The sequence below is a fragment of the Leptodactylus fuscus genome, chromosome 8 (genome assembly GCF_031893055.1).
Source record: "Leptodactylus fuscus isolate aLepFus1 chromosome 8, aLepFus1.hap2, whole genome shotgun sequence".
In the NCBI taxonomy this organism is placed as follows: domain Eukaryota; kingdom Metazoa; phylum Chordata; class Amphibia; order Anura; family Leptodactylidae; genus Leptodactylus; species Leptodactylus fuscus.
The window spans coordinates 27,062,052-27,085,466 of NC_134272.1; the positions used below are offsets into that span (position 1 = coordinate 27,062,052).

General features: G+C 44.0%; 1 protein-coding gene across 1 annotated transcript in view; it reads left to right on the forward strand.

Moving 5' to 3' along the window:
- The window catches only part of ITGB2 (integrin subunit beta 2), a 75,222-nt gene that overhangs the window by 25,566 nt on the left and 26,241 nt on the right, over nt 1–23,415 (forward strand). Inside the window, exons 3-6 of the mRNA XM_075284945.1 lie at nt 16,209–16,300; nt 20,348–20,531; nt 21,057–21,227; nt 22,811–23,052. Coding sequence (XP_075141046.1) covers nt 16,209–16,300; nt 20,348–20,531; nt 21,057–21,227; nt 22,811–23,052 — 689 coding nt within the window. The remainder of the gene's footprint in view (nt 1–16,208; nt 16,301–20,347; nt 20,532–21,056; nt 21,228–22,810; nt 23,053–23,415) is intronic.

The window sequence follows — 23,415 nt, forward strand, 5'->3', positions numbered from 1 at the left end:
CCTGTATTCATGGTCTTATCCACTGGCAACCGATCGAGACAAAAGACCATCAGCACTAAGATGATTAGAGAAAATCTTTAAAATTTTCATTTGTATTTGTAAAAATATGTAATTTTTAATTGTCTACAAATGTAAATATATTTCTGTGCATAGATAAACCCCGCTAACCTCCTAACAGTCTCATTAAACTTGCAAAAACCCTCCCAAAACTGGAATTTTTTTTCAATGACAGATTTTGAATTTATGGCTCAAGTAAATATTGCTGGTGTCCACAATATAGAAAGACGAGGGACTCACCCAATATGGTGCGGTAAAACCCAGCTTTATTTTTGATCCATGAAAAACAGTATAGCAGATGGAGAGAGGTGCGAGCAACTTTCAAAGATGATGGCCTTTTCGCACAATGTTGCGCTTCGTCTGACCCGACCAGCAGTGCCGCTCCATAGGTATCTTCTGGTTGTATAAATATTGCTGGTACACAACTCCCATTCCTTAAACTAGTAGCATTTTATCCCTTTCTATATTCCTACTTTCACAACTTTTTACATTTTTTTTACATACTAATTATTACATTACATTACAACTCTTTACATTACATTTTTACATACTAATTTTATTTTAGGGGTTGTTACGGATGTTGTGATACCAATTGTGCATTTTATATTTATTTTTTTGATTAACAAGGGGGAAAAAAAATTCTATTTTTACTTTTTATTTGTTAAACCACTTAGGTGCTACGATCATCATTGACCGCAGCATATAATGGGTTACATGGAGAGTATCTTTTTTGATTGATAATGGGGTCTCATGGACAAAAGTCTATGTTGCCCTCTCCTCTTGGGATATCTGAAGTGACTGGGACCGTCAAATAAAAAAAATCCTACTCCACTCCCTGCACACTATCAGCTGCACATTTTCTGTATACTGTACACAGTTATGTCTCAAAATCTAGGTGGGCTATAGGCTTGGCCCTAACCCAATGGCTCTGGAGTTGGATAGTTTAAAGTGACTGCTCCTTCTGCAGTTTCACTGAATGTATCCTGAATGTGACCTGTGACTTTTCTTGTCACTACTCTTTTGGATTACAATTTTGTACTGCTTTGTCTCTCTGGCTTTGACCCTTGACTTTCTGACTCCTCTTCTGTGTTGTGTTTTCTTATCCACGTTCTGTGGTTACATTTATACAGAGAAGGGAATGTCGCCTAGTTGTCCCTGTCATTAGGACAGTTGAGGCAAGTAGATAGGGAAGGGGTTGGGTCGAGTTTAGGACTCACTAATGGTGTAATGGTATCTATACGTACCTACGCCACATGCTTCAGACTATGAGCCCTTCCTTCCCTTTCTCATACTGTTGTCTTCCTATGATCATATTTTCTTGTAAAGGTTAATCTATTCTTTCTGTCCTTGAGTGTTACCAGTAGACTGAATTCATCTCCTGGAACTACGTTTATGAAGGTGCCTGTAATTGTAGACTTTAACAATATTATGCCCACCCTTTTGAGAATGCCAGTGACTTGGTGAGATGTTGTGAAGGTGTTCATGGGTGTGATTTGAGGGGCTGCAGAAGCGCAGTTGCACCTATGTCCTGGATACTTAAGGGTGCCAATAAGGCATCTCTTACCAAAAAGAAGAGACCAGTGCTAGTGGGGGACTTGGTACAGATTTTGCATTGGGTCCCAGAAACTTTATGTTATGTCTCTGGGCTATTCTTTGATCATCCATTTTAGTTGTCATTTTCAGTCTTTGGCAAGCTCTCCAGTGCTTTCCTCCTTTATAAGGTTGAATGAACTTGCTCATTAGGTCACTCCTGCGCTTTCTCCTCTCTCTCTGCCTTGTTTCTTACAGTCTAATGATAACCTCCTTCACTTGTATTAACACCTCTTTGGATCACATTATTGAGATTTCCCATGAACATCAATCAAATACAAATTTAACACTTGAAATTAACTTCAGACCTTTTAACTCCTTAATTTGCTGTGAAATAATAAGGTAACATGTGCCCCAAAACTGATAGGTGGCAATTTGCAATGACACAATTACTTTGGAGCCTGTTAAAATGAACTATGTTATAAAATGTAATTTCAAACCTTTATTCATATCTTGATTGCTTTGTTCTAAATCCAGTATACAAAGTGTCAAACTTTAACTTGACATCCCATCATGTCTGTTTGTTTTTCTGATGGAGGAAAAAATTGTGAATGCAGGAATTGTTTTCCCATTACATACAGTCCTATGAAAAAGTTTGGGCACCCCTATTAATCTTAATTAGAGATGAGCGAACAGTGTTCTATCGAACTCATGTTCGATCGGATATTAGGCTGTTCGGCATGTTCGAATCGAATCGAACACCGCGTGGTAAAGTGCGCCATTACTCGATTCCCCTCCCACCTTCCCTGGCGCCTTTTTTGCTCCAATAACAGCGCAGGGTAGGTGGGACAGGAACTACGACACCGGTGACGTTGAAAAAAGTAGGCAAAACCCATTGGCTGCCGAAAACATGTGACCTCTAATTTAAAAGAACAGCGCCGCCCAGCTTCGCGTCATTCTGAGCTTGCAATTCACCGGGGACGGAGGTTTCCGTCCAGCTAGCTAGGGGTTAGATTCTGGGTAGGCAGGGACAGGCTAGATAGGAAGGAGAAGACAACCACAACAGCTCTTGTAAGAGCTAAATTCCAGGGAGAAGCTTGTCAGTGTAACGTGGCACTGACGGGCTCAATCGCCGCAACCCAGCTTTCCCAGGATCCTGAATGGAATACACTGTCAGTGTATTCCCGTATACCCGATATATACCCCCGATACCCGTTCCAACGGTGTGCCCCCCCACCTTCACCCCAGAAATACCCTGCAAGTCCCCTAGCAATAGGATTGGGGCTATATACACCCACTATTTTTGCTACTGCCATATGGTGCCATTGTCTGACTGGGAATTCAAAGAATATATTGGGCTTACATATCACTTCAATTCCAGGGAGAAGCTTGTCAGTGTAACGTGGCACTGACGGGCTCAATCGCCGCAACCCAGCTTTCCCAGGATCCTGAATGGAACACACTGACAGTGTATTCCCGTATACCCCATATATACACCCCAAATCCCCGTTCCAACGGTGTGCCCCCCCCCACCTTCACCTCAGAAATACCCTGCAAGTCCCCTAGCAATAGAATTGGGGCTATATACACCCACAATTTTTGCTACTGGTATATAGTGCCATTGTCTGACTGGGAATTCAAAGAATATATTGGGGTGACGTGCACCCACAATTTTTACTACTGGTATACAGTGCCATTGTCTGACTGGGAATTCAAAGAATATATGGGGGTTATGTGCACCCACAATTTTTAATACTGGTATACAGTGCCATTGTCTCACTGGGAATTCAAAGAATATATTGGGGTTATGTGCACCCACAATTTTTACTACTGGTATACAGTGTCATTGTCTGACTGGGAATTCAAAGAATATATGGGGGTTATGTGCACCCACAATTTTTAATACTGGTATACAGTGCCATTGTCTCACTGGGAATTCAAAGAATATATTGGGGTTATGTGCACCCACAATTTTTACTACTGGTATACAGTGCCATTGTCTGACTGGGAATTCAAAGAATATATGGGGGTTACGTGCACCCACAATTTTTGCTACTGCTATACAGTGCCATTGTCTCACTGGGAATTCAAAGAATATATTGGGGTTATGTGCACCCACAATTTTTACTACTGGTATACAGTGCCATTGTCTGACTGGGAATTCAAAGAATATATTGGGGTTATGTGCACCCACAATTTTTACTACTGGTATACAGTGCCATTGTCTCACTGGGAATTCAAAGAATATATGGGGGTTATGTGCACCCACAATTTTTAATACTGGTATACAGTGCCATTGTCTCACTGGGAATTCAAAGAATATATTGGGGTTATGTGCACCCACAATTTTTACTACTGGTATATAGTGCCATTGTCTGACTGGGAATTCAAAGAATATATGGGGGTATGTGCACCCACAATTTTTAATACTGGTATACAGTGCCATTGTCTGACTGGGAATTCAAAGAATATATTGGGGTTATGTGCACCCACAATTTTTACTACTGGTATACAGTGCCATTGTCTGACTGGGAATTCAAAGAATATATGGGGGTTATGTGCACCCACAATTTTTAATACTGGTATACAGTGCCATTGTCTCACTGGGAATTCAAAGAATATATTGGGGTTATGTGCACCCACAATTTTTACTACTGGTATACACTGCCATTGTCTGACTGGGAATTCAAAGAATATATGGGGGTTACGTGCACCCACAATTTTTGCTACTGCTATACAGTTCCATTGTCTCACTGGGAATTCAAAGAATATATGGGGGTTATGTGCACCCACAATTTTTAATACTGGTATACAGTGCCATTGTCTGACTGGGAATTCAAAGAATATATTGGGGTTATGTGCACCCACAATTTTTACTACTGGTATACAGTGCCATTGTCTGACTGGGAATTCAAAGAATATATGGGGGTTATGTGCACCCACAATTTTTAATACTGGTATACAGTGCCATTGTCTGACTGGGAATTCAAAGAATATATTGGGGTTATGTGCACCCACAATTTTTACTACTGGTATACAGTGCCATTGTCTGACTGGGAATTCAAAGAATATATGGGGGTTATGTGCACCCACAATTTTTAATACTGGTATACAGTGCCATTGTCTCACTGGGAATTCAAAGAATATATTGGGGTTATGTGCACCCACAATTTTTACTACTGGTATACAGTGCCATTGTCTGACTGGGAATTCAAAGAATATATGGGGGTTATGTGCACCCACAATTTTTAATACTGGTATACAGTGCCATTGTCTGACTGGGAATTCAAAGAATATATTGGGGTTATGTGCACCCACAATTTTTACTACTGGTATACAGTGCCATTGTCTGACTGGGAATTCAAAGAATATATGGGGGTTACGTGCACCCACAATTTTTGCTACTGCTATACAGTTCCATTGTCTGACTGGGAATTCAAAGAATATATGGGGGTTATGTGCACCCACAATTTTTAATACTGGTATACAGTGCCATTGTCTGACTGGGAATTCAAAGAATATATTGGGGTTATGTGCACCCACAATTTTTACTACTGGTATACAGTGCCATTGTCTGACTGGGAATTCAAAGAATATATGGGGGTTACGTGCACCCACAATTTTTGCTACTGCTATACAGTTCCATTGTCTCACTGGGAATTCAAAGAATATATGGGGGTTACGTGCACCCACAATTTTTGCTACTGCTATACAGTTCCATTGTCTCACTGGGAATTCAAAGAATATATTGGGGTTATGTGCACCCACAATTTTTACTACTGGTATACAGTGCCATTGTCTGACTGGGAATTCAAAGAATATATGGGGGTTATGTGCACCCACAATTTTTACTACTGGTATATAGTGCCATTGTCTGACTGGGAATTCAAAGAATATATGGGGGTTATGTGCACCCACAATTTTTAATACTGGTATACAGTGCCATTGTCTGACTGGGAATTCAAAGAATATATTGGGGTTATGTGCACCCACAATTTTTACTACTGGTATACAGTGCCATTGTCTGACTGGGAATTCAAAGAATATATGGGGGTTATGTGCACCCACAATTTTTAATACTGGTATACAGTGCCATTGTCTCACTGGGAATTCAAAGAATATATGGGGGTTACGTGCACCCACAATTTTTGCTACTGCTATACAGTTCCATTGTCTCACTGGGAATTCAAAGAATATATGGGGGTTATGTGCACCCACAATTTTTAATACTGGTATACAGTGCCATTGTCTGACTGGGAATTCAAAGAATATATGGGGGTTATGTGCACCCACAATTTTTAATACTGGTATACAGTGCCATTGTCTCACTGGGAATTCCACAAATAATTTGGGGATTCATTCACCCTACATCTCAGGCTCTTGCCATATTCACCCAGGTTGTCAGTGCTGCACCAGCTCGTTCCCAGACAGCTCGTCCCGAAAAACACGTTACCTATATAGAGGATTTGGACAATGAAGACAACATGTTCTAAATCTAATGTCTGCACCTTCTCCAGAATTAAAATAAAGGCAGCGTTTAACTTTCAAATAGCACTGCACAAAGGAAGAGCTTATCAGCTTGTCTCATGACATGCTACTGAAAAGTTTCATTTGTGTATCTTAATGTAAATATAGTTGTATAAGCTTTTTGGGTTTTAGGCACTGCCAAGTTATTTATTACCACCCGCTCCCTTATAATGATGATGACGCCAAAGTCACTGTGGGTGTTCAGAGCTCACAGCTTTGGGTGACATTTGTCTTGCTCTCTGTCGGTACCAGCTGTCTTTTTGGATACCGTAAAGTTATGTTGACTTTATTAACAGCTATAGAAGCTTTAGCCAGGTTGTGACGGTGTGTAACCCTAACAACACTAAGTGGGATACACATTAATAGTCAGTCTATGTACGCTAAACGTATCACTGAAGTAATTTTTTTTCCCTCTCCCCTAATATAAGAAAGGAACAGACATTAGACCTAGACCGGGGTTCGAGGCTTGAAAAAATCCAGTATTATTTGTTCTTCATGATGTGAAATATGTGTTGAAAAGCAACCCAAGATGAAGTCAGCCATGTGTGCCAGTGTGTTACTTGGCATGCCTTTGCTGGCCCCAACTGTAAGGGTCACTCTCCATTTCCTCCATTTTCCACTCCCCTTCACACCATTTGTGGTGAAGCAATGGGATGCACTGAAGTGCACCCTCTAGCCTCGTGTGGGATAGGGACATCAGATGCCACTCCAACCCCCTCGTCTTCCTCCGCCAGCCAACGGTGCGAAGATGAGAGGAGTGTGCTCTGAATGTTTTCTGCCTAGCAGAGGCTAGTTCTCACTTACGAAAATGGCCCCACTTTGACCTGTATATCAGGCACAATGGTGTAGGTTTCAAAGAAACATGGCACCAACAAGTTGGAAAACGTGGGCCATGCGTGGACCGTGTTTGAGTCTGGCAAGCTCCAGATCTGCTACCAGGTTCCAGCCATTATCACAGGCGCAAAAATGCCAGGCCCCAGGTGTAGCAGGGAAAAAAAAATGCCATCTCAGCCAGGATGGCATCCCTGACCTCGGAGGCACTGTGCTGTCTGTCCCCCAAGCTGATCAGTTTCAGCACGGCCTGCTGACATCTCCCCATGCCAGTGTTACAGTGTTTTCCGCTAGTAGCTGGGGTGGAGGTTGCAGCTTCGTAGGGTTTCAGTCTACTCCTGCCATGAATTTTGGCCTGGGAGAGGAGATAGGCCACCCCAGTTTGCACCCGGGGAACAGACTCCACCACATTCACCCTGCCTGTCATTAAAGATAAGCACTGCAGCATCCCTGACCACAGGCGCTTGTCCATGTGTCGGTGGTCAAGTGGACCTTGCAGCAAAGCGCAGAGCTCTGGGCCCGACTGATGTTATGGGACACATGCAGGCGCAAGGCAGAGACAGCACACCAAGAGAAGTAGTAACGGCTAGGCCCAGCATAGGGAGGTGCCCCAGCTGCCATCTGCTGACGGAAGGCCTGGGTCTCCAGAAGCATAAACAAACACCAACATCTCCAGGGCCAGCAGTTTATCGATGAGGCTGTTACAGGCTTGGGCATGGGGGTGGGTTGTATTGTACTTCTGCCTGCAATGAAAAGCTTGGGAAATGTGGAGTGGCTGGGAAGAGGCGCATGATGGTGCAGGCCAAAAGGGTGCATGAGGGTGAACTCCCCAATGTGTCAGAGATAGGTGTGTAGGTGTCCTTGCATCATATACTTGCACCATATTTGGCTTTGGAAGTTAATTTTGTGCCAAAAAGTGGTTAAGACAGCGATCCCTCAGCTACTCCCGTTACACTGTCTATTGAAGTTACCATCTGTGGAAGTGGACCACCATTTCTAAGATCCCAAAGGAAGCAGGCAAGAGATGTGCAGTTCAGAAAAAAAGATGAGAAAATAAGTTTAGGCTGTAGAGCACAGAGGGATCGGAGAGGACAGAGCTGGTGTCGGCCAGGTATTCCCACAACATGCGCCTATACTTGTCCCTCCTGGTGACACTAGGCCCCTGAGTGGCAGTAATTTGTCCAGGGGGGCCATTAACGTGTTCCAGACCTAGGAATAAGTCTTCCAACAGGGTAGAGTTTTGCATGCCTTTGCTTCTACCCACTGTTTTTGCTGCTTAGCTTCCCTCCACATCTACTCTGCTTTCACCCCTAAACATCACCCCAGTTTATGCCTTTGCTTCTACCCAGGTTTTTTGTTGATTTAGCTTCCCTCTACATCTACACTGCTTTAGCCCCTAGACATCACCCCTGTCCATGTGGGGTCGGTGGCCTCGTCATCCACCAACTCCTCTTCCAATTGCGCACTGCCCCCTTACTGCAAACCGCACATGACCACAGCTTGCCTTGATGGCAACTGTGTCTCATGATCCCCACTTAGGTCCAGACAAGTCGGTGGCGGGTCCAAAACCCCAAAATTGGAAGGAAATGGCAGATGCTGCAGTATTTCTAACACCTGTTCCTGGTGCTCGGGCCTGGTCTGTGTTGTACCCTGCACCCTGCTTAACGCATCTGCCATATCCGAAGTTGTGCTGAGCGCATGCTAATGTTTCATGTCCAGTGCAATGGATGGGATGGGATTTCACATAAGTCTGCCACCCATGGCCACTCATGGTTGAGCAACTGAGGGAGTTGACTTTGACGAACCCGAGGGTTTTGGAGTTGGAACTACATCAAAGGTCTGTGCTGCTCACACACTCTGCTCAACACATGATATGTTTAGTGCCAGCAGTGTGGAGACGTCGCACAACAGCCGTTGTTCCAGCAGGTACAGGCGTTGTAGGAGTGCATAGAGGCTAGCAGCGGCAACTATAGACTTTAAAAACTATCCGCACAAGCGCCACACTTTCACCAGTAGCTCAGGAACATTGGGGTACCTTTTTCAAAAGATTAGCAGCAATGAGTTAAAAACGTGGCCCAGGCATGGAATATGTTGCAGGCTGCCAAGCTACAGAGCCGATCCCAGGTTACGGCCATTATCACACATGACAACATGCCTGGGCCCAGGTGCAGTGGCAAAAACCACATTGCCGTCTCATCGAGGATGGCATGACTCACTTTGTAGGCAGTGTGCTGTCTGGCCCCCAAGCTGATGAGCTTCAGCACGGCCCGCTGACGTCTCCCCACACCAGTGTTGCAGCGTTTCCAGCTCGTAGCTGGGGTCAATTTAACAGCGGAGGAGGGTGGTGTTTCAGCCCTCCTCCCAGGAATGTTGTGTGGGGAGACAAGTCAGGCCACCACATTTTGCGACCCGGTCCACACCTCAACTACATTCAACCACTGTGCCCAAATTGAAAGGTAGCGTCCCTGTCCGCATGCACTTGTCCATTCGTAACTGGTCACATGGAACTTTAGGGCTAAGCGCTGAATTTAGGGACCGCCTCATGTTTGGGGGAAAGTGCTGGTGTGGACGGCACAGTGCGGTGGCGCAGTAGACACTCTGCCCAAAAAGGGCAGAGTGTCCCCCAGCCGGGATTCCAACATCTCCTGGGCCAGATTTCTTGAGATGAGGCCGTTGAAGCCTTGGGCATGTGGGTGGGTTGCGCTGTACTTTAGCATGAAATGAAAGGCTTGGGAGATGGGGAGTTGCTGGGAAGAGGCGCATGATGGCGCGGGCAAAAGGAGAAATGGCAGGAAAAGGTGAGGATAAGGGTGAACTCCCCAAAGTGTCAGAGGCAGATGTGGAGGTGTCCTGGCTCCTGGTCTGGACTGCAGCGCCAGCCCTGTCAACAGTGGAAGAGGCAGTGGCCGCCAGGCCAAACGACGATTATCCTGCGCTTGCTCTCACCCACTGAGCCCAGGGCTTGCCTTCCAAATGATGGCACCCGCAAGAGGTGGTGAGATTCCTCTCCGCAGATCTCCAAACCATCTTGGACTTGCAAATTGCACTAAATTTGTCATGTAACTGACATGTATATGATGAGTCTATCCATTGTCTGTTCATTTTGGTGAAAGTCAGCCTGTCAGCTGACAGACAGCTGTGCTTGTCAGTGATGATGTCACCGGCTGCTTGTACCCCCAGTTTTTGCTGCTTAGCTTGCCTCCACATCCACACTGCTTTTGCCCCTACACATCACCCCTATCCATGCCTGTGCCTCTAGCCATAAGTCTGCCACCCATGGAAACTCATGGTGCAGAAAGTGAGGGAGCTGACTCTGGGGAACCCTTGGGTTTTGTAGCTGGTACTCCATCAAAGGTCTCTGCTGCTCACACACCCTGCTGAACATACGGTATCTAGGGTTAGAGCGTGTGGTGACCTCGCACAACAGTAGGTGCTTCAGGCAGATGTAGGCCTTGCTGGAGTGTATTGCGGCTAGCTCCAGGTACTGTAGACTTGGGAAAGTGGGTGTCCAAGTGCCGCACTTTCACCCTTAGCTCAGCTAATTTGGGGTATGTTTTTAAAAATCATTGCACCACTACATTGAACATGTGGGCCAGGCATGGAACGTGTTGGAGGCTGGCAAGCTCCAGAGCCCTCCAACAAGCTAAAAAACCTGGCCCCGGGGGCAGCGGGGATAAACAAATTGCCATCTCATCCAGGATGGCATCCCTGACCTCAGAGGCAGTGTGCTGTCCGTCTCCCAAGCTGATGAGCTTCAGCCCAGCCTGCTGACGTCTCCCCACACCAGTGTTGCAGCGTTTTCAGCTCGTAGCTGGGGTCAATCTAACAGCGGAGGAGGAGGAGGGTGGTGTTTCAGCCCTCCTCCCAGGAATGTTTTGTGGGGAAACAAGTCAGGAAAATTCTTGAAACGGGAGAGTTTTGCATCTTTGCCCTTGCTGCCTATGGACATCCCTTTGCCTCTAGCCACCATTTTCCCTGCTTTGCTTGCCTCCACATCCACACTGCTTTTGCCCCTAGACATCACCCCAGTCCATGCCTTAGCTTGTACCCCCAGTTTTTCCTGCTTAGCTTGCCTCCACATCCACACTGCTTTTGCCCCTAGACATCACCCCAGTCCATGCCTTAGCTTGTACCCCCAGTTTTTCCTGCTTAGCTTGCCTCCACATCCACACTGCTTTTGCCCCTAGACATCACCCCAGTCCATGCCTTAGCTTGTACCCCCAGTTTTTCCTGCTTAGCTTGCCTCCACATCCACACTGCTTTTGCCCCTAGACATCATCCCTATCCATGCCTCTTCCCCTAGCCATAACTCTGCCACCCCTGGAAACTCATGGTGCAGAAACTTTGGTTGCTGACTTTGAGGAACCCTTGGGTTTTGTAGATGGAACTCCATCAAAGGTCTGTGCAGCTCACACACCCTGCTCAAGATATGGTATTGTAGGGTTTCAGCGTGTGTGAATGACGGACAACAGCCTGTGTTTGGACAGATGTAGGCCTTGCTAGAGTGTTTTTAGGCTAGCAGCGACTCCTGTGCACTTGCAAAAGTGGGCGAACAAGCGCCGCATTTTCAACAGTAGCTTCGGTACATTTGGGTATGTTTTTAAAAAACTTTGCACCACTAGGTTAGACGTGGGCCAAACATGGAACGTGTTGGAGACTGGCAAGCTCCAGAGCCGCTACCAGGTTCCAGCCATTATCACAGGCGTAAAAATGCCAGGCCCCAGGTGTAGCAGGGAAAAAAAAATGCCATCTCAGCCAGGATGGCATCCCTGACCTCGGAGGCACTGTGCTGTCTGTCCCCCAAGCTGATGAGCTTCAGCACCGCCTGCTGACGTCTCCCCACACCAGTGTTTTAGCGTTTGCCGCTAGTAGCTGTGTTGGAGGTTGCAGCGTCGTAGGGTTTCAGTCTACTCCTGCCATGAATTTTGGCCTGGGAGAGGAGATAGGCCACCCCAGTTTGCACCCGGGGAACAGACTCCACCACATTCACCCTGCCTGTCATTAAAGATAAGCACTGCAGCATCCCTGACCACAGGCGCTTGTCCAAGTGTCGGTGGTCAAGTGGACCTTGCAGCAAAGCGCGGAACTAAGGGCCCACCTGATGTTGAGTGACACGTGCTGGTGCAAGGCGGGGACGCCACACCGGGAGAAGTTGAGACGGCTAGGGACGGCATAGTGAGGTGCCACAGTTGTTCTGGGAAGATTGGGAATTTTGGGTGGAAGGAGGACAAGACTGTTGGGTAAGAGGAGGTAGAGGCTGCCTGGCTGGTGGACAATGTGCTTTAAGCGTTATCCGACAGCCATTGCAAGACCTGTTCCTGGTTCTCGGGCCTACTAATCTTTGTACCATTCAGCCTAGTTAATGTGGAACTTTTGTGCAAAGCGCAGAACTTAGGGCCCGCCTGATGTTAAGGGACACACGCTGGTACAAGGCTCAACTCACCCTAAGTGCCAAAAACACTGCTGGTGCAAGGCTCTACTCATGCCAAGGGCCTCAATCTCTGCTGGTAGCTCAGCTTAAGGTCATGTAACTTTGTTTGGAAGGGCTCATGTTAAGGGCTAGAAAAGTGAATTTTGGAAGGTCTTACCACATCACACACACACACACACACACACACACACTCAAAATGACAGTTAAGGGTGAGGGCTTTTGGAATTCCCATTGCCTATTCCATTTGTGGTTGTCATGGGGAACGTGATTTAAAGGGGTGGTTGTTACTGTTTGTTGAGCTTAAATTGGGGTTTGTGTCCATCCATTTGGGGAGTAAAGAAGGTTTCCAGGTATTTTCCCACTTTGATTGAGGTTTTTTTGAATGTGGAAAGTGTGTAGTTGTTAGGCAGTGATGTTGGGGTAATAGAGGGTCTTTGGTGTGTTAGATGCCCCCAGACATGCTTCCCCTGCTGTCCCAGTGTCATTCCAGAGGTGTTGGCATCATTTCCTGGGGTGTCATAGTGGACTTGGTGACCCTCCAGACACGGATTTGGGTTTCCCCCTTAACGAGTATCTGTTCCCCATAGACTATAATGGGGTTCGAAACCCATTCGAACACACGAACATTGAGCGGCTGTTCGAATCGAATTTCGAACCTCGAACATTTTAGTGTTCGCTCATCTCTAATCTTAATCATTTTTAGTTCTAAATATTTTGGTGTTTATAACAGCCATTTCAGTTTGATATATCTAATAACTGATGGACACAGTAATATTTCAGGATTGAAATGAGGTTTATTGTACTAACAGAAAATGTGCAATATGCATTAAACCAAAATTTGACCGGTGCAAAAGTATGGGCACCTCAACAGAAAAGTGACATTAATATTTAGTAGATCCTCCTTTTGCAAAGATAACAGCCTCTAGTCGCTTCCTGTAGCTTTTAATCAGTTCCTGGATCCTGGATGAAGGTATTTTGGACAAACAATTCAAGTTCAGTTAAGTTAGATGGTCGCCGAGCATGGACAGCCCGCTCTCAAATCATCCCACAGATGTTCAATGATATTCAGGTCTGGGGACTGGGATGGCCATTCCAGAACATTGTAATTGTTCCTCTGCATGAATGCCTGAGGATTTGGAGCGGTGTTTTGGATCATTGTCTTGCTGAAATATCCATCCCCGGCGTAACTTCAACTTCGTCACTGATTCTTGAACATTATTCTCAAGAATCTGCTGATACTGAGTGGAATCCATGCGACTCTCAACTTTAACAAGATTCCCGATGCCGGCATTGGCCACACAGCCCCAAAGCATGATGGAACCTCCACCAAATTTTACAGTGGGTAGCATGTGTTTTTCTTGGAATGCTGTTTCTTTTTGGACGCCATGCATAACGCCTTTTTTTATAACCAAACAACTCAATTTTTGTTTCCAAAATGAAGCTGCCTTGTCCAAATGTGCTTTTTCATACCTCAGGCAACTCTATTTGTGGTGTACGTGCAGAAACGGCTTCTTTCTCATCACTCTCCCATACAGCTTCTATTTGTGCAAAGTGCGCTGTATAGTTGACCGATGCACAGTGACACCATCTGCAGCAAGATGATGCTGCAGCTCTTTGGAGGTGGTCTGTGGATTGTCCTTGACTGTTCTCACCATTCTTCTTCTCTGCCTTTCTGATATTTTTCTTGGCCTGCCACTTCTGGGCTTAACAAGAACTGTCCCTGTGGTCTTCCATTTCCTTACTATGTTCCTCACAGTGGAAACTGACAGGTTAAATCTCTGAGACAACTTTTTGTATCCTTCCCCTGAACAACTATGTTGAACAATCTTTGTTTTCAGATCATTTGAGAGTTGTTTTGAGTAGCCCATGATGCCACTCTTCAGAGGAGATTCAAATAGGAGATCAACTTGCAATTGGCCACCTTAAATACCTTTTCTTATGATTGGATACATCTGGCTATGAAGTTCAAAGCTCACTGAGGTTACAAAACCAATTTTGTGCTTCAGTAAGTCAGTAAAAAGTAGTTAGGGGAATTCAAATCAATAAAATGATAAGGGTGCCCATACTTTTGCACCGGTCAAATTTTGGTTTAATGCATAATGCACATTTTCTGTTAGTACAATAAACCTCATTTCAATCCTGAAATATTACTGTGTCCATCAGTTATTAGATATATCAAACTGAAATGGCTGTTGCAAACACCAAAATATTTAGAACAAAAAATGATTAAGATTAATAGGGGTGCCCTAACTTTTTCATAGGACTGTAAGTAAACAAACATGATGGAAGAAAACTGCTGTCAGTTTTTACATTACTGTGACTGGGATTGGACAACAGACAGAAGGGGCTCTGTCTGCATTGCTCACTCTATCACTGTTAATGTATTAGGATGAGAGCAACGGACATTCATAACAGTAGTGTGACCATAAACCATAAATTTTGCTACATCTATACTGGTGTACAGAGGATAAATGATGAAAGTTGTGTCAATTCCCAAATACTTCTGGACCAGAGAGTTAAACTGAAATTCATATGCCCAAAATCTATAGTAGGTTCCCTACCACCTACCTATCTATCTACCTACCCTGTGCCATTGGGCCAATGGGCATCCTAAGGCTCCGGATTGCTACCTCTGCATCCCCTATAGCAATGCCCTTCTCAACCCAATGGACATATAATGGTAGCCATACAATGTGTTTCCTTCTTCTTGTAACCTATTGAGTAACTTTGGAGCCCCATTTTCTTGCAAATTGGTTTTTTTCATATGCAAATTGGGAAACATGTCTTGCCAGGAAACCTAGAGCACTTGCATATGAATAAAAGAACAAACTTATAGCATCAGTCAAAAGACTTAAATAACAGACACAACATGAGAACAGGAGTGCTGCCATATTTGCTGTCACATTTTACCTACCCTGGAAATCTTTTTAAGGCCAGGATCACACAGGAGTTTTTTGGACTGGATTTTGAGGCGGTGGCTGCCTCAGAATCCGGTCCAAATTATGGGTAGCCTCGACTGGATGCTGGTGCATACAGTGCACCAGCATCCAGTTGCGCATTTCGCTCCAGATTAGGCCCAAATGAACGGGCCTAGTCGGGATGGAGTGTCACGAAGCGGACATCCATCTGAGGAAAGGGCAGGTCACTTCTTTATTCGGGAACAAACCACTCGCGTAAAAAGGAAATGACCAGTTCCCATTGATTTCAATGGGAGGCGTTTACTGGGGGCAGAGATGGGGGGACAAGAAACTGGAGGCAGAGATGGGGGGACAAGAAACTGGGGGCAGAGATGGGGTTGACAAGAAACTGAGGGGCAGATGAAGGGGGGGAACAAAAAACTGGGGGCAGAGATGGGGGGACAAGAAACTGGGGCAGATGAAGGGGGGGACATGAAACTGGGGGCAGAGATGGGGGGACAAGAAACTGGAGGCAGAGATGGGGGGGCAAGAAATACAAGCGGTTCAGCGCCACTGCCAACCCGCAGACAAAGTTGCGGGTAACTGCTAGTATATGTATGGAATGACGCAGGGACCCACTGGTTCTTCCTATCTATTGGTTTTGTATTCCACTTCGTCCTGCTCCCCGCTCTGAGATCAGCCTGATAATTTCCATATCGCATGCAAGTTATGACCACAAAGGGACTATTCTTTGCATCATTGCTCTTTTGGAAGTTCTACAAACCTAATTCTAGGACCCATCTTTAAAAATAGGTGTTCAAAGGAAATGCAAGGTAAAAATATAATTTAAAAAACCCAAATACTATACATATACTATACATATACATACAAATGTATCAACTGTAATAATGCAGATGACTAATATTTCTTTACAGCTTCTACGGCTGAAGTATGCACAAAGATAAAAGCGAATACTTGTAATGAATGTATCCAGTCGGGCCCGCACTGCTCCTGGTGCAAGAAAGTGGTAAGTTAGTAATGGGGAGAAGGGTTAAATAGTAGAGCAAACAATATATGCAAAATTCCTGCAGACAATCTTTTGGTATTCTCTATAAATGATGATACTTGGCTAGGATTTCTTTCGAATTGCCTTGTAGCACTGGACAGCGTCTTGACTTCGCTTGTGAAACTTCCGCTTTCCCGTAGAAAATGAATGGAGCGGCAAACCTGAATTCCAAAATAGTATAACTGGCATATAAAAAAATCCATCCCTGCAAGTAGAATATATTGGTGCCTTATGGAAAGCGATTTTGCGATCTCTCTACAAAGTAAACATTTTGCGAATATGGCTTCTTTTTTCTAATAGTCTTGTGGTTACCCAAACTATGAACTTCCTCCCACAGCTGCCACAGGATTTAACTTTTTTCAACTGCTACCACAATATGAAGACATTTTGTAGGCAACGCTCATCGGATATCTTGGTATACCCCAATAAGGAATCTGAAAACAGGTTTTCTAAACCCACGCATGCCCTATTTTCAACTGTGGTACTACCTTAGTACCACAAGACCTCCTTACCATGACCATATTACTTTATGTATGCCACTACATAGAAAATTGTAGTAGGTATACAGTACAAATACCCTATTTAATATGGGAAGAAAAAATACAGAGGAAAACAGCAAAAATTTTGAGAAAAATGCTGTGGAAAAATTTTCAATGTATTTTTTCTGTAGTGTTTTTTTAAGTGTGTTTCACTATGGGAGGCCTTAGCCAGAAATTGGATCTCAGCGCAGGATTTCATAGAAAGAAGCCAGACATATGGGGTACTATGTTTCCTGAAGGAGGTCTTGCCCCTATGAAGCCATCTCACCATGCACAGTGACTTTTTAGTCCATGCATATCCTTCTAAGAATTTGAGGAAAAGAAAAGATTATGCTAATAAGTCCTCCTTGGTGGAAAAGGGGAAGTTGCTCTAGCACCGTCTTTTGGAAATTAGCTCCCTATAGATCAATGTTTGGGTATCTGGAAACCTAGTGGCATAATCTTTGCATTTTCCTTTTACAGAAGGCAGTTACATATTGTTAATAAAGTATATCAAGTACATTGACTGGTGATACAAATGCTGAGACCTCTAGAGTCAGACTTATGGGAACAGCCTGAAAGTGCTGCTCTACAGTGTTCCCATAAGTTACAGGCCCCATTTTCTAATCCCATAAGGTACAGTCCTATGAAAAAGTTTGGGCACCCCTATTAATCTTAATCATTTTTTGTTCTAAATATTTTGGTGTTTGCAACAGCCATTTCAGTTTGATATATCTAATAACTGATGGACACAGTAATATTTCAGGATTGAAATGAGGTTTATTGTACTAACAGAAAATGTGCAATATGCATTAAACCAAAATTTGAGCGGTGCAAAAGTATGGGCACCCTTATCATTTTATTGATTTGAATTCCCCTAACTACTTTTTACTGACTTACTGAAGCACAAAATTGGTTTTGTAACCTCAGTGAGCTTTGAACTTCATAGCCAGATGTATCCAATCATAAGAAAAGGTATTTAAGGTGGCCAATTGCAAGTTGATCTCCTATTTGAATCTCCTCTGAAGAGTGGCATCATGGGCTACTCAAAACAACTCTCAAATGATCTGAAAACAAAGATTGTTCAACATAGTTGTTCAGGGGAAGGATACAAAAAGTTGTCTCAGAGATTTAACCTGTCAGTTTCCACTGTGAGGAACATAGTAAGGAAATGGAAGACCACAGGGACAGTTCTTGTTAAGCCCAGAAGTGGCAGGCCAAGAAAAATATCAGAAAGGCAGAGAAGAAGAATGGTGAGAACAGTCAAGGACAATCCACAGACCACCTCCAAAGAGCTGCAGCATCATCTTGCTGCAGATGGTGTCACTGTGCATCGGTCAACAATACAGCGCACTTTGCACAAGGAGAAGCTGTATGGGAGAGTGATGAGAAAGAAGCCGTTTCTGCAAGCACGCCACAAACAGTCGCCTGAGGTATGCAAAAGCACATTTGGACAAGGCAGCTTCATTTTGGATGAAGGTCCTGTGGACTGATGAAACAAAGATTGAGTTGTTTGGTCATACAAAAAGGCGTTATGCATGGCGTCCAAAAAAACAGCATTCCAAGAAAAACACTTGCTACCCACTGTAAAATTTGGTGGAGGTTCCATCATGCTTTGGGGCTGTGTGGCCAATGCTGGCACCGGGAATCTTGTTAAAGTTGAGAGTCGCATGGATTCCACTCAGTATCAGCAGATTCTTGAGAATAATGTTCAAGAATCAGTGACGAAGTTGAAGTTACGCCGGGGATGGATATTTCAGCAAGACAATGATCCAAAACACCGCTCCAAATCGACTCAGGCATTCATGCAGAGGAACAATTACAATGTTCTGGAATGGCCATCCCAGTCCCCAGACCTGAATATCATTGAACATCTGTGGGATGATTGGAAGCGGGCTGTCCATGCTCGGCCACCATCACACTGAACTGAACTTGAATTGTTTTGTAAAGAGGAATGGTCCAAAATACCTTCATCCAGGATCCAGGAACTGATTAAAAGCTACATGAAGCGACTAGAGGCTGTTATCTTTGTAAAAGGAGGATCTACTAAATATTAATGTCACTTTTCTGTTGAGGTGCCCATACTTTTGCACCGGTCAAATTTTGGTTTAATGCATATTGCACATTTTCTGTTAGTACAATAAACCTCATTTCAATCCTGAAATATTACTGTGTCCATCAGTTATTAGATATATCAAACTGAAATGGTTGTTATAAACACCAAAATATTTAGAACTAAAAATGATTAAGATTAATAGGGGTGCCCAAACTTTTTCATAGGACTGTATAAGACCACAGCATTGTAAATGCAACATAACATAGATTGACATGGCACTATCTAAAATACTGTAAATGGCAGATGTGCATGAGACCTTAAAGGGGTATTACCAACTGGCTTGTTCACCAACCTGCATGCTGTGTGCTCTCTTCACTTCCTGGTTTTCTCGGTACATTGATGGGTGGGGTTTCACTTGCTGTCTCCCAGGCAAAGCTCTGCTATCTCTCTTCATAGCAGATTGTTTGCAGTCAGTAATGAGGGATGGTTGTACATAAATTACCATAGTATCACTGGAAGATGCACAATATGAAGCTGATGTAGCAGAGCTGGATTTGAGTCAGTTTTCAATAAGCTCCATTTTAGGTCTGTGTTTACATAGAGAGATAACATATTCCCTATCTCAGCCCTTATCGGCCAAGTTCAATTAAACCGACTGATATTTGGAAGAGCAGGAGATAATACAAAGCACGTAGCACTCAGCTCCCCCCTCCCCTATCTGAGAGCAGGAGCTACGTCACTTGTGTGGTGCAGAGAGATAAATAGCTCAGAAATACAAGCTGCTCCTGAGCATTCAGCCCCCCCCTCTTTGAGAGCAGGGAGCTAGGACAAGGAGAGTAGCTCATCACCAGGCCTGTGGTTATGGAAACGCAGTGTAAACAATGAAGTGAATAAATTAAGATAGCGGCCAAACAAAGCAGTTTTGATAAAGCAATGTATTTAGGAAAAGTCTTAAATCCACATAAACTAGCAGTATAGATAGGATCCTTGAGATGGGGCAACCCCTTTAAAGTACTGTAAGACTATTGTTCAATGGCTGCTCATCTGTTCTCATAGGTCCTACCCTAGGGGTCAAGACAGGAGCAATTATTCCCTTTCCATCAGCAATTTCCCCAAATGCAATAACCCTTGAAGTGCCATTTTAAGCTTAGGGATTCCTAATTGCTTAATAATATTGTGAAAACATTCAGAGGAATTTATTATTTGCAACTTTTTTTTTTGCACTTTTCTTCATACAAGCACCCTTTCTTTTTTTTGAGGTTCAGGTCCACGTACCTAGATTACTAAGAAGGCATACAATGTGTAACAATTCAACCTTTGTAAAAAATAAAAAACACTTGTCATTTTAGAATTTTACAGAAAGTGTTTTTTTTCTTGTTTTATGTAACTATATTTTTTATTTGTAATGCAACTTCTTTCATTTCTGATTTGTAGAACTTCACCAAAGCAGGGGAGTCCGATTCAGTCCGATGTGACACCACGGAGAAACTTCTTAGTCTAGGCTGTGATGGAACAGATATCGTTGACCCCATCAGTAGGATTGTGCTTCAAGACAATCAACCCCTAAATGACCAGGCTCAGCTGACGCCGAAATCGCTCAGGCTTCAACTGCGACCAGGTAAAGGTTTTAAAACAAAAAAAATGAAAACGTTAAACAAAATGAACATGGTGGACATGTCATTAATAAAATCTATGAAGTTCCACTAGGGCCCAGTAGGTAAGGGGGCCCACTATCTCCTTAAAAACAGCTTCCTACTGTCCATTAAAGGGGTTATGATAATTATGTAGGATAGAAGATAAATGTGACATGATGGGGGTTCAGATGTTGAGATCCCAACTGAGAACAAGGAGTCTTTTACCCCCCCTTGTAAATGTACCAGTGGTGGAGGCAGATGCACCTCTGCTCCATTTCAATGGGAGCGCCAGAGATAGCTGAAGTACAGCCCTTGGCTATCTCTGGCGCTTCCACTAAAATAAATGGAGCGTGGAGCATCTGCATACACAACGGGGTTAGAACACCACCATTCTTAGGAAAGGTGAGGTCTCAGTGGTTGGACTCCTACTGGCCAATAGACTTTACTCTTGGTTACCCAGCACTAAATACTTTGTATATGTAACTAACGTTATTCTGTAACATCATCAGGACAGACCGGAGAGTTCGAAGTGAAGTTTAGAAGGGCAGAAGGATATCCTGTCGACCTCTACTATCTTATGGACCTTTCCTACTCAATGTTTGATGATCTCCAGAATGTGAAGAATCTGGGAAACCAGTTACTTGAGGCCTTGAATAGAATTACCAAGTCTGCCCAGATAGGTAAGAACCATTTCCATGTTGGTGTTACATTAAAATTATAATCAGCAGTATAAAGTGACCAATGAGTTAGGCTACATTCACACAACCACATCGAACCTCAGCTGTGTTTTTCATGAGTCTTCATATGCTGATGTAACCAGGCCTTATGTAAGTAAAGTAATTATCCAAACCTGAACTATACGGCCAATTTATCAGGCCTTGTAGGTCAGTTTTGTAGCAAAAAGGCTTCACAAAAGTTGCAGTTTTTTAGCACAAGTCACTTTTACACGAAGAAAAAATAGTGACTTCATGGCATTTTCTGTCACTCTCACCACATGAGTAAAAATTGGGCTGGGTGGGAATCAAGACTGGCCTGGCGGGGATGAACTTTCCCAACAGGTTTACTATAACTTGTGCCAGAAAATTGTTAGGGTAAGTTCACACGCCGTATCCGCCTCAAAATCCTGACCAAAAAGATGGCTCCCATCGAAATCAATAGGAGCCGGTCAGTTCTATTTTCCGTTTTTGCTGTTTGTTCCGGCTCCCGGAACAAAGAAGCGACATGCTCATTCTTTCAGACGGATTCTCCTCGCGACATCTGCCTGAAGACACTGCCTCCGGACTAGGCCCATTCATTTGGGCCTAATCCGGAGCAGGGTGCACAACTGGATGCCGGTGCAGTCGCAGCTACATGTATTTTGTTCTGGAACCTGAGGCGGCCTCTGGACCAAAATACCCCATGTGAACTTACCCTTAGTGGGCATTCACACGGAGGAAGCTGGCTCTGATTTTTGGTGTGATAACTCACATCAGAATCCATGAGGAACTAAAGCCTTCCATTGACTTCAATGGGTTTCGTTTTTCGCGCAGAAATCAATCCTCCGTTTGAATGCCCCCTTACAAGTTATAGCTGAGACCTACAATGGTCCCTAGCTGGTGTGCCTTTCACTTCTGGCATACAGGACAACCTAAGACTGGCATAGCACACACCAGCCCCTGTCTCCTATGTGGGGTCTCCTTTCTGGAATATTGCTTTAGCGCATGTACTTTGGGTAACAAATATGCCATATCAGTAAATGCTTTTCCACTGATTATGTTATTAACATACATCAGCTCAGTACTGTAATATTATCCTAAACTCCTCCGGCTAATATGTGCTCTCCTTATGGTCATTATCACTTCTTGTATAAGTACGTCTTGGGGTAGTATGCTTATGACAGATTGAGAATCTTATCTAAAGTGAAATTCGGTTAGCTGGCACGTAGAAAATCTGGAAGGTCACAGACAGCTGGCACCAGAGATATACTGTGATGATAAATGTAATATGCCAGCTACTCCCTTTATATAACAATTGTCTCTGCTAAATTAAGCCAAAGGGAGATGAGTAGTGGGAGGAGGAACTACAGATCTGGATATTAGGAAGATCCGTCATTAGCACATCCCTTGTAATGATCCTCAGCAATGGCCTGAACAGTAATAAAGTCAACACTGTCTCTTGGAATATTGCAATTTCTCTAGGCCTATAAAATGGATCATAATAATAAACCTTACAATGACTAAAGACACCTCATTGTTTTCGTCTTTTATTGGCTCCTGTAATTCAGGCTTTGGCTCCTTTGTGGACAAGACTGTACTTCCATTTGTGAGCACGCATCCAGAACAACTGAGGCACCCATGCACCGATAAAAATGTAGAATGTCAGCCTCCCTTCTCCTTCAAGCATATCCTTAACCTCACAGGAGAAGGAAAGAAGTTTAGAGATGCGGTCGGGATGCAGAAGATATCTGGTAACCTGGACTCCCCGGAAGGCGGACTGGATGCAATGATGCAAGTGGCAGTTTGTGGGGTGAGATATATAGTTATTGACTTGCTGACACTTACTAAACTCTACTTTCAAGAACACTAATCCCAGGAATGAAATCTAAATGTAGAAGAAATAGAATAGACCTAAATGGTAGGAGTAAGGGTATGTTCACATCTGCACTCGGGGAGTCCGGTCCCCATTCTGCTTTAAAAATGTGGAGAGAAAAGTCCTGCATGGAGAAATTGGACCCCATTATAGTCTTTTTAAGCAGATTAGGTTTCCATTGCTCTGGTCCCCAAGCAGGCCCAAGGAACGGAAAGCCGAACACAGGTGTGAACCTAGTCAAGATTACCCCCTTAGTTTACCTATAGATTCATCTTCAAACACAGACTAGTATTAGACATT